The 12,378-nt window shown below is 41.2% G+C and overlaps 1 protein-coding gene across 1 annotated transcript in view; it reads left to right on the forward strand.

The window, feature by feature from the left end:
* Positions 1-12,034, forward strand: part of LOC143282952 (tetraspanin-33-like) — a 28,796-nt gene extending 16,762 nt beyond the window's left edge. Inside the window, exons 6-7 of the mRNA XM_076588871.1 lie at positions 7,030-7,146; positions 8,152-12,034. Of these exons, the coding sequence (XP_076444986.1) occupies positions 7,030-7,146; positions 8,152-8,220 (186 nt within the window). The 3' untranslated portion in view covers positions 8,221-12,034. The remainder of the gene's footprint in view (positions 1-7,029; positions 7,147-8,151) is intronic.
* Positions 12,035-12,378: the final 344 nt, after the last annotated feature.

A 12,378-nucleotide genomic window follows, 5' to 3' on the forward strand; every position in this document is an offset into this window, starting at 1 on the left:
GGGGGGTCGGGGGGGGGGGGGGGGGGGGGCGACTGGCCAGAGTGGGGAATGGGAATCCTGGCTGACTGAAGAGGGGTGAAGTCCTGACTGTTCTTCTGGCGTTCCAAGGAAGGGGGCGGGGGGGGGGGGGGTGAGGGCGGCTGGCCAGAGTGGGTTAGGGGAATCCTGGCTGTCTGAAGGAGTGATGTCCTGACTGTTTTTTTTTTGTTTTTTTTTGTTTTGTTTTTTGTTTTTTTTAGGAGAAATCAGTGGATGCGTAAAATTTCTGCAAATGAGCAGGATAGTCTCAGCATCCTTGGAAGGTTCTTTCCCACATTTTTTTTTTTTTTTTTTTTTTGGTTCTCTCTCTTTTTTTCTTCTTTTTTTTTTTTTTTTTTTTCTTTCTTTACGTTCCTTCCATCATCATTTTTCTCCTTTCTGTTGTCTTTTTTTCTCTTTCTTTTTTTTCTTCTTCTTCTCTCATCTCTTTATTCTTTCTCTCTCTCTCTCTCTTTCTTCCCCCTGTAATCTGTCTTCTTACCATTGTCATGCTCAAACATTGTCAAGGTCATGCAACATATAAAATCACATACAGGGTGATTTCGTGCACAATGTCTAAAAGAGGCGAGGTAGACACGATCTCATTCTCTCTCTCTCTCTCTTTCTCTCTCTGTGGAGGCATTAGCTTTATGGAACGTCTTTAAATGTACACATTTAAATTGACCACTTGAGTTGTTTTTTTTATGGATCCGTATAAGTGCTCAGGTATATTGGTAGACATAGATCACATCTTACGTAATTTGAGCTCGGTTTCAAAGATAAGATACAGATTCTTACACTTACCATATTTGAATTTAGAAATAGACAGTTTTGCTATCAACAAAGTCGTGTTGATTTTTTTTCTCTTTTCATGATCTGGGATATCCATTTTCGTTGTACCAAACAACGCTACTTTTTCATTCATAGGGATCAGTGTATTGTAACGGGAGAGAATGAACTGTTTCACATGTTTCCAAAAGTCAGATAGTTTGGGGCAAGAGTAAAAGGCGTGTTCAATGTAATCAGTGTCTTGACACCAGTTGCAGGTGTTTGTGTTTGACACCCCCATTTTTGCAAGCAGAATATTCGTTGGGTAAATGTTATGGATAAATTTGAAGTGGAGTATTCTCAGACGGGATTCATTTGTGCATTCATAAGCTAGGTTGAAATAGTCTTTGATATTGATGTCTAGTTTGCGCTTCCAAAATTGTGTTGCACATATTTCATGGTTTTGTTTGAGGGCAAAGTGTTTTCGGATTTGTTTGTTAGATAACGTAGTGAGGTATCCCTCTGTTGTTGCAATGTCTTTGGGGGTATCCTCTTTGTGGGCATCGTTGGATAGATGCTGTTTCCATTGTTCTGGTATTGCGTTTATGATGGCATTGTATTCGAAAAGAAGGCCCGGGTCAGTGCCCAGTTTGCGTTCTACTTCTTCGTATGTCATTACATTTCCATGCTGCCAAAGATCCTGCACGATAAGAATGCCTTTTTTGCTCCATTTGGGAAAGTGTAACACATTACCTTTGTATTTTACATTTTTGTTGTTCCATAGCGGTTCCGTTTTTATATTTTCTATCGGTCTGTCTTTGTTGAGAACGGCAACTGCTTTTATTACCTCTCTCCAGAAGAATGACTTAACATTTTTCAGCTTTTTGATGTCTTTAGGTAAGATATTACAGCTAAAACTGCAATAACTGTCCTTGAAAGGTGACATATTTTGTCTTGCAAGAATGCTCCAATGCGCTTTTGTCTCTCTGAGGAGTCTAGCTGCCCATTTGATCAGGAACATTTGCTGCTGGTGTTCGATGTTGATCATATTCAAGCCACCATCTTCTTTGTCAAGGCTGAGGACTCCTCTTTTTATTTTTTCAAAAGCTTTTTTATTATTAAACTTTTTTTTCCACAAAAACCTGTACATAAGTGTGTTAATGGTGCTGAGGATTTTGACTGGTAAAACCGATACTTGCAGGACGTGTGAGAACTGTGACAACAAAAACGTCTTTGCCAAGATAACCTTACCGTATAGTGATGGGTTTCTTCGTTCCCATCGTTTAATCAACTTAGTTATTTTTTCGATTTTAGATTTCCAGTTTTCTTCCAGTTCCGAAATTTCTTTGTCTGCTGAGAAATATATCCCCAGAATTTTCAGCCTGTCAGGTCTTATGGGAATGCTATTTATGTCGCCTGTTTCATGCTTTCTTGACCCCAGCCACATTCCCTCTGATTTACTTTTATTTAATTTCAGACCTGAGTATTCTTCAAACTGAGATACAATGTCTGTAGCTATCCGAATGTCCTGTTCATTTTTTAGAGTTAATGTTGTATCATCTGCAAACTGTTTTATTTTAGAGGTGTTGCTTTCGTTGCACATACCTCCTAATGGCGTCAATTCAATTCCTCGAATCTCTTTATTGTTTCTAATTCTAATCGCCAGTATTTCTACTGCTAGTACGAAAAGAAGGGGACTTAGTGGGCATCCCTGTCTGATTCCTCGTTCTGTTGGAAACCAATCAGATAGCCATCCACCATTGTGAACACAACTTTGTGTGTTTTTCATTACAGTAGAAACAACATTCTTAAATATTGGGCCAAAGTTGAAAATATCTAGTGCTTCGATGATACAATCTTTTGATATTGTGTCAAAGGCTTTAGAGAAATCTAGAGCAACTAGAGCACCTGTTTGATTCGTTGTATTGAGGTGTTTAGTTAGGTCATCAAAGAATCTCAAGTGAACTGCTATATTTCTTCCCTTTATGAAACCTACTTGGTCTTCATTTACAACTGTTTTGATGACATTTTGGAGTCTCGTGGCAAGCGCTTTCGTGACTATCTTATAGTCTGTATTTGTGAGAGTAATAGGTCTATAATTTGTGAGGTTATTTTTGTCCAGGTCCTTGCCTTTATGGATTAATGTAACAATTCCTTTCTTCATTGAGAAAGGTAATTCTCCTTCTTTGATGGCTTCTGTAATACAGAGAAGGAATGGCGTTTTTAGTTTGTCCCAGAACGTTTTATAAAATGCTGGTGTGAGGCCGTCACTACCAGGCGCAGAGTCTTTGTTTAAGTTTGTGAGAGCTACTGTTAGCTCGTCCAGAGTTATTTCTTTGTCACAGAGGTCTTTTTCTTCTTCTGTAAGTACTGGATAATCTTCGTTGCTCAGGAAATGGCCTCTTATGTTTCTTCCTTTATCTACGGATAAGTCTTTCTTGTATAACTCTGTATAAAATTTCTCGATCTGGTTCAGTATTGTCTGTGGATTGTCTGTCGTGTTTTGGTTTATGCGCAGAGATGATATTACGTTCGCGGCTCCTTGGGCCCTTTCAAGGCGGAGAAAGTATTTTGTGTTTTTTTCCCCGTCCTCTATCCACTTGACTCTTGAACGAATCTGAGCCCCTCTTGCTTCTGTTAGTTCCTGTAGTTCTATTTCTTTTTTTAGTTGTTGCGCTTTCATTATCATGTTTTTATCAAGAATGCTTCGTGTCAGATTTTGTTCAATGTCGTGCAGCATTTTGATTTTTGCATGTTTATTTGAAGCCCTATTTTTGGCGATTTTTGAATAGTTGATACAGTAGGACTTGTATTTAACTTTAAACATTTCCCAGGCTTTTTGTGGATTTTCGTCTTTATATTTTGAGAAATGTGAATCTATAAAATCGTTTGTTTCTTCCAGAAAACATTCCTCTGAAAGCAACGAGCTATTAAACTTCCAGTATCCTGGACCTCTTCGAAACTCGTTTGCGCTGAATATTGCTTTTACAAGTTTGTGGTCTGAGTGGGGAAATAACTCAATGTCTGTTTTCTGCACGAGTGCTTGGGAGATAGTGTCACAGAAAATATAATCAATTCTCCTTGCTGTGAAAGGAGTGGGTCTTGACCAAGTATATTCTTTGACGTCAGGGTGGATAGATCTCCATGTGTCTTCCAGGTCTAGAGAAGATAACATTTCCATGAGAGCTTCATTTTCTCGTGTTGAGTGTGGTTTGCCCGCGATGTTATCTAGATGGCTTATCGTTGTGTTGAAATCACCCAGTACCCACAAATGGTCGTAGTCTTGCTTTAGCAGTAGGCTGCCCAGTTGGTTTATGAATTCTAATTTATCTACGGTCGAGTTTGGCGCATAGCAATTAGCGATGATGGTTATTTTGTTGTCATGCCTGACTCTAATTAGTAGTATTATCTCTGCTGCATGAATTAATTCTGCCTGAATCTGCTTAAGTTTGGAAATGAGGATAATGAGTCCATTGCTTCTGTTAGTTCCTGCACTATAGAATATGCTTCCCGACCATTGTCTATCGATTTCGTGCATCACATCATCTGTAACGTATGTCTCCTGCAAACATGCAATGTCTAACTTTTGTTTTCTGAGGAAGTCAAATACAACTTTTCTTTTTAGCTTATTTCTCAGACCCCGCACATTTAAAGTACCAATACATATATCGTGGTTCATAACTGGTATGAGGATAGCATTTCTTCAAAATTCTGTAGCAGATAACCAAAATCATTAATCATAAATCACAAGTCCATAAAACGAAGCCAAGGGTCGTGAGGGAAAGGTCAGACCGGTGGGGAGAGAACACGTGCTAGGTGTCGGCCCCCTCCTGCATGCTGTCTGCTTTCTCTTCCTCTCCTCTTGCGTTGTCCGGGGCCACTACAGTCGGGCGTTTGCTGTCCGGCACTGGCGTTGTGGGAGATTCACTCCTCTCCCTTTTTTCTTTTCTTCCAGCAAGGCTCGTTGTTGCGGTGTGTGCGCGCGCCGGCTTCACGGGACTGGCTGCTTTCTGGCCCTGCGTGTTGCTTGCATCACCTCTTCCACACACTGGCACTTGCTCGCCTGGCAGTGTCAGTGCTGGTTGACTGCTGCCCTGTGGCTCGCATGCTGCTGGTGTTTCAACTTCTTCCCGAACTTCTTCTTCCTCGGCATTGAGGGGCACCGAAGAGGGGCAGTCCATTATTTTATGCCCCTGCTGCAGGCAACCTTTGCAAACCACCTCCCCTTCACAGTTAGCTGCCACATGTCCCTCCTGCAGGCATTTGTTACACTTTTTTGGTTTTTGCTTTTGTTCTTTATGATAAATGTCTGCAGTGAATACACCGATTTTCATGACTGGCCTCAGTGGTGTGACTGGTACCGTGATATACACGAAACGGCGGCCAGTTTCAAATTGGGTCAGTCGCCCGTCGGGGTTTCTTGCCAGCTCATTTCTGAGAGATGACCGTAGCTCTACCCCTATCTTTTTTAGAGCTGTTTCTATTAGTTCGTTATTGATACCAAGCGGGATGTTATTCACCCACAGCTTTGTTGTGGGTTTTTCATCCCCCTGGTCCTTGTTAATAAAAGGATTCCTATCCAGGAGCGACACTCGTGCTCCCCTAAACAGGAACCCTTCCAGTAACAAATGGTCTCTTACTTCTTCATTTCGCGGATATATCCGCCACAGACCGCTGCGCCCCCCGAATTGTTCCTCGACCGCACGCAGCCTCCGCGGCAACACAAATGTCATACACTGTAGGTAGCGTCTCGTATGTAGGGAGTGCCCTGGTAGTAATGTATACTGGTTCCACGGCCGGCGGGGCTGGCGTAGGCGCCGCCATTGTGGCTCCAACACTGGAAACTGCTTTCTCCTGGTCTTTTTCGCTCGTTCCACACACAGATGTCGGCGAAAGGAGCACAGTATAAACACACAGTGTACTAATTCGCTTTTCTCACTTACAAACCTGGAGCTAAATCCTTCGACATATCGAAGCCACTATGTTTTTGCAAAAAAAAGCACAGAGCACAGAAGAGCGTGGCCTGCCGACATCGGAGGCCAAACCGGAAGCCATGTCCTGACTGTTCTTCTGGCGTTCTATGGGAGGGGGAGGAGGGGTGTAAGGACTGCGGGGCAGTAGTGGGGGAAGGGGATCCTGGCTGTCTGAAGGAGTGGTGTCCTGACTGTTCTTCTGGCGTTCTATGGGAGGGGGAGGGGGGGGTGTAAGGACTGCGGGGCCAGAGTGGGGGAAGGGGATCCTGGCTGTCTGAAGGAGTGGTCCTGACTGTTCTTCTGGCGTTCTATGGGAGGGGGAGGAGGGGGTGTAAGGACTGCGGGGCCAGAGTGGGGGAAGGGGATCCTGGCTGTCTGAAGGAGTGATGTCCTGACTGTTCTTCTGGCGTTCTATGGGAGGGGGAGGGGGGGTGTAAGGACTGCGGGGCAGTAGTGGGGGAAGGGGATCCTGGCTGTCTGAAGGAGTGATGTCCTGACTGTTCTTCTGGCGTTCTATGGGAGGGGGAGGGGGGGTGTAAGGACTGCGGGGCAGTAGTGGGGGAAGGGGATCCTGGCTGTCTGAAGGAGTGATGTCCTGACTGTTCTTCTGGCGTTCTATGGGAGGGGGAGAGGGGGTGTAAGGACTGCGGGGCAGTAGTGGGGGAAGGGGATCCTGGCTGTCTGAAGGAGTGATGTCCTGACTGTTCTTCTGGCTTTCTGTGGAAGGGGGAGGGGTGTGTGTAAGGACTGCGGGGCAGGAGTGGGGGAAGGGGATCCTGGCTGTCTGAAGGAGTGGAGTCTTGACTGTTCTTCTGGCTTTCTGTGGAAGGGGGAGGGGTGTGTGTAAGGACTGTGGGGCAGGAGTGGGGGAAGGGGATCCTGGCTGTCTGAAGGAGTGATGTCCTGACTGTTCTTCTGGCGTTCCATGGAAGGGGGAAGGGGTGGGGGTAGGGCCCGGCTGGGCCGGAGTGGGGTAGGGGGATCCTGTGTCTGAACAGGGGTGAAGTCCTGACTGTTCTTCTGACGTTCCAAATCCTGGTCCAGTGCTAAACGCTAATTGCCTCTAAATAAGAAGGTAGGGATCGATATAGGAATCTGCCCAGTACAGAGTCCCTTCCACTGTATCTGGAAAATGTTCAGTAAAATGCCTTTGGCCTATTCATTTGTTCGTTTGCTGCAAGTAATCGTCATCATTATCCATTTATTATCAGATCAATGTTGTACCTTTTTTTTTTCTTTAATAGAAAATTGCATCACTTTTCCTCTGCAGGAGGACTATGCTCGCCTAAAAATCCACACACGGGGATGTATTGGAGCTTTGATGTCCATCTTTAAAGACAACTTGGTCATCATTGGTGTCATTGCTTTTGCAGTCGGATTCTTGCAGGTAACATATATTTGATTGATGTCTTCATTGATCTGCGTTCTTTAATCATTCCTCTTTTTTTTCTTCTTCTTCTTTTTGTGTGTGTGTGGGGGTGGTGGTGGTTGTTGTTGTTGTTGTTGTCAATCTATTTCTCTCTGGTTCTGGATCTGAATTTGCACATTGCAGGAACGAGTCCTCTGCCTGTGTGAAATTCAGGCTGTTGTCACAGGGGAGATTACTTCATAAAATGACAGGGCTTCCTTACAGTTTTCTTTTCCTGTCAGTCTGCACAATTTGTTTTCTGGTCAACGTGGTCATGTTTTTGTTTTGTTTTTCTATGTGGCCACCATCAACTAATTCTCTTGCTCACTGGATTCTTTAACATGTGTGAAGTGCATGCTGCACACAGGATCTTTTCGTACTCAGTGTAATGTTTACTTGTTGCAAGGGTTGTTGTGCAGCATTGCAAAAAAAAAAGAAGAAAAAAATAAATAAATAAAGGAGAAAGAATTTCACTGTATTTTACATGTACAAAAGTGCATTATGCATTTAGAATAATCACTTGTCTTCCCCAAAAGACTACCACCAAGACCAGTAATCATGGTCAGGAGGTGGGGTATACTGGAAGCGAGAAAAATCCTGACGTGATGTGAGAATGGAACATGAATTCAAAGATCTGTCAGTTATCACTGTGCGATTACAAATACACACACAAGCATATGCACACACACACACACACACACACACACACACACACTGCTTGCACACACTCAAGTTTTAATCTGCATGGATGTTGTTTTGATGTCTGCGCACATAGCTCTTGCCTTCACTGTAATGTCTCAAAAACAAGTATATGATGATGATCATAATAATGATAATGTCATTGATGATAATAATAATAATACTTATGTGGCACAAACGCCCCATATAATGGGCTCTAAGCTCTAGGTAAAGAAATAGTAATTTTGACTCCTTTCTTTCTTTTCTGTGTTACCATTAATTCTGATGTGTTGACCACATTTCCAGGTATGCTCACTGTTAATGGCACACTGTCTGATGAGGTACATTGTTTCTGACGGCAAGTTTACCATGTGAGATGGACTGGTCAAGGCAAGGAATCTTCCAGAACCAGGACAGCCAGTGTGACAGAAAGCCATGTGTTTCGGGAATCGTTTTTCAACAGTATGAGTTCCTTGTCTCTATATACAATAGCAAATGAAGAATATGAATACGCTGAAAATTTCTGTGGTTATAAAAAGAAGTTATTGTTTAAACAAAAAAATTAGGTGAGTTTTTGACATGCTGGAATAAATCACCATTGTATGTCAATTTACGTTATAGAGAAATAAAATAAAAAAGAAGAGGATCAATAATATCACCCAAACAATTTTCGACTCACTAAAATGCCACCAATGCTGCACTTCCATATCAGTGTGCATAATCCCCAAACCCACACCTGCTTCTGTTCCACAGTTATGTTTGGTCCCCCAATATTATCAAAAAGTATCAATCAAAATACCCAAAAGTTAAAACAACAACAAGTCAACAGGTCTTTTATACTTGTTAAAACGCTATGCATACGTACAGGTGATGTCCATCACATTTGTTTTCTTTCTGTGAGAATAGAAGCAAATCAAAATATAATGTGACGAGAAACACTGAAGGAGTCGCTACACAGGCATTTGAAACTACACAGTTCAGGAGGGCTGTCTGAACATTTGTATTTGTATTTGTATTTCTTTTTATCACAACACATTTCTCTGTGTGAAATTCGGGCTGCTCTCCCCATGGAGAGCGAGTCGCTAAATTACAGCGCCTGCCTATTTTTTTGTATTTTTTCCTGTATGTAGTTTTAACTGTTTTTCCTATCGAAGTGGATTTTTCTACAGAATTTTGCCAGGAACAACCCATTTGTTACCATGGGTTCTTTTATGTACGCTAAGTGCATGCTGCACATGGGACCTCAGTTTATCGTCACATCCGAATGACTAGTGTCCAGACCACCACTCAAGGTCTAGTGGAGGGAGTGAAAATATCGGTGGCTGAGCCTTGATTCGAACCAGCGCGCTCAGATTCTCTCGCTTCCTAGGCAGACGTGTTACCTCTAGGCCATCACTCGATGTGTGAACATGACATCAAACACATGTAATGGTGCATCACACTGACCCACACTGAACTGTGCTTAACAGTTTCTTACCAAACAGGATCAGGGGAAAATCTGTTATAAAAAAAACATAAAATTTACTTTCAAGTAAAAACTGCTTGTGGTTTTCAATGATTAAAAAGGAGACCTTTTTTTTTTAAATGCACCCAAGATTTCTGTTAAAAGGAAAAGAAATAATGACATAAAAGCCATATCCATTTTCAGCTTGGTTTAAGCGGGTCTTTGGTTCAAAATATGCCATTGGAACAAAGACAAGCACACAATAGATTTGACAAGATGTTCTCAAGTCCTGTATTAACATGTTATATACATCCAGATTGTGTGGCAGAGGCCTTCACAGTCAGAAATCAACACTGTAATGAAAGCTATGTGTTCTCACAGTCAGAGCTATCAATAACAGTCTTTCAAGTCACCACAACCACTCCATGGATTCACTCTGAGAGATTATTATCACTTCCCTGGCAATTACAGGGAACATTTGTCTTGTTCACCTGGTAACATTCCTGTACATTTTTCTTCATTGTAAGCAAATGTTCTGTCGCTGGAATATTTACTGTTGGTCTGCTTATGCTTGGAATAGTTCAGGGTTGTGATAGAAGCACGAGCATTTTACTTTGAGGTTATGTATTCAACACTTTTTTTTCCTGTTTGTCAATGCATCATGTTCTAGACCTCGGTAGTCCTTCTTTACCAAGAGCCCTGTTAAGTTGTGTTAACATGTATCAATTATTATCAATATAATTGTGATTACATAATAATATCCCTGAGATAATACAGTAATTATAATTCTTATATATGTCCAGATCCTGTTCCAGTCAGATCTTTGCAGTCAGAAATCAACCCTATACAGCGATGAAAGTTGTGTGTTCCCACAGCTGGAGTAATTCATAACTCCATTTCAGTCTTTCAGGTCACCACAACCAGACTCTGCACATACTCTTAGTCATTTCCTGGCAGTGTCATGGACATTTTTTTCTTTCTTTTTTGTTCATCAACTTAAAACTCCTGAACGTTGTTTTTCATTGTTAGCAAAATGTTCTGTAGCTGGAACATTTACTGATGATTTGCATATGCTTGGAATAGTTCAGGGTTGTATTAGAAACAAGCAACAGTATATTTTTCAGTTACTTTTTTTCTTCTTTTTTTTCTTTTCTTTTTTTTTGTTGTCTGTTTTGTATTTTTAGTAGCTTGGTTCTTGTTCATATATTCCTGGTGTAAGGGTTTGTCACTAAATTGCAGTCATTGTAAACGCACATGGACATACACCCAGAGATATACACACACATGCATATGCACACACATATATATCTACATGCACATATACACAAACCACATGAGCATAGATCATGTTATTGACAGCACAGATGAATATGAAGTCTACACACATAACCATACATGATCACACATTTTCACATGTGTGTGCACACACTCATGCGCACATATACACACTTATTCACAGGCATACACACATACACACACACATGCAAAAAACTGTAAATCACAGCTCTGTTAGATAAGAAGTCTGCACGAATATACACAAACACACATGCGCACGAATGCGTGCATTCATGCACATAAAAGAATTGGTTTGATTTTCTCCAGTTTTGCTTTGTTTGTTTGACATCAAAAAGAATCCTTGTCATAATATTGGGCAGTCTTTATGCCTGCACATTTTTCAATTTCGTAATAGTGTTTTGAACATTCTTCTATGTGCGCTTCTGTATGTGCGTGTGTGTGCACTTCTGTGTGTGTGTGTGTGTGTGTGTGCGTGTGTGAATAAGAATGAGAACAAGAGTTCATGAGTTACCATGTATACATATATATGAAAGAAGTATGATGTCAAGTTTCTCAATATGAATGCATGTGTATGTACAAGTGTAAAAAGACTTTATACGAGAGATGCCAACCCCTGCCAAGTGTTTGTAGGAACAATCAAGAGATTTGTTAGGAACATTTTGAAATTGGTAGGAACACTTGGATTCCAAACCACATCAGCAAATGTACTTTTTATCTACAAGTTTTATCAACCAGGCACAGATGTTGTTTGACTGAGACACAACTTGATTTAGCCATTTCTCTATTGTTCGGCCAAACAATTAAGCTGACTGGTCCACTCAATGCTGTTTCAATGTAAACAAGCACATGATTAGCTGATCATCATAACGTGAGACCAAGGTTAGTAGTGACTGCCCGGCTTCGTCATCGATAGGACTAGAGCGTCTGGGTAATGTTACGACAGGAAAGCATGTGATCATGCTATGAAGTTGAAAATGTACTCGCCAGAACAGTTTCGACATTGGTGAAACGCTGGAACAAACTGAGATCAGCCGTAATAAAATACGGCAAAATCTTAACAGTTGGCATCTCTGCTTTATATACATGTTTTTGGGACAAGAGATTGGGATGCATAACAGTGACTTCTTCACACCATTTCCCATGTCCCCTCACCTCTGTGAAAAAAAAAGTCAAACAGAACCATTCACAGAGAAAGTATTTCGTCCTCTTTAGCAGTTGCCACTTTGTTCTTTCTCACTTACAAGCTTTTTTTCTTTTCACTATCCATACCATGCCAAGATAGGATGCGAAATGAATGGATGTGCACATTATCAACAAGGGGGAATGAGCAGTGTGCTTGTCATCTTTGTTTTTCCCAGGTGCTGAGCCAGTGTTTGAATTGTTTACACTTTGCTCCATTCTTTCAAGTCAAATTTCATTCGTGTTTCAATAATAAACAATAAAAATAGAAAAGCATTATCTCTGGTACATGTATGGGTGTGTGTATGAGCAAGTTGGCAAGTGTATGTTTGAGGTGGTGTGTGCATGTTGTTTTGTTATTGTTCTTCAATTTTGCTGCCCATTATTTTCAGGTTTGATTATTTTCTTCAGTTATCTTGGAAAATTCACTTTGACAAGAAATGAAATAATCCGTCAGGTAGTAGCAGCTAAAATTCAAATTAAATGTGCAGAACTAAAAACTAATTATCATTTTCCACTTTTTCAAACAAGCAAATAGCAAAACAAATTTTGCAGATAACTAGTTCCAGAGATATGGCCTTTCAAAGATCATTTCTATTATCATTTTCTGTCCA

Source organism: Babylonia areolata, chromosome 6 (genome assembly GCF_041734735.1).
Source record: "Babylonia areolata isolate BAREFJ2019XMU chromosome 6, ASM4173473v1, whole genome shotgun sequence".
NCBI lineage: Eukaryota > Metazoa > Mollusca > Gastropoda > Neogastropoda > Buccinidae > Babylonia > Babylonia areolata.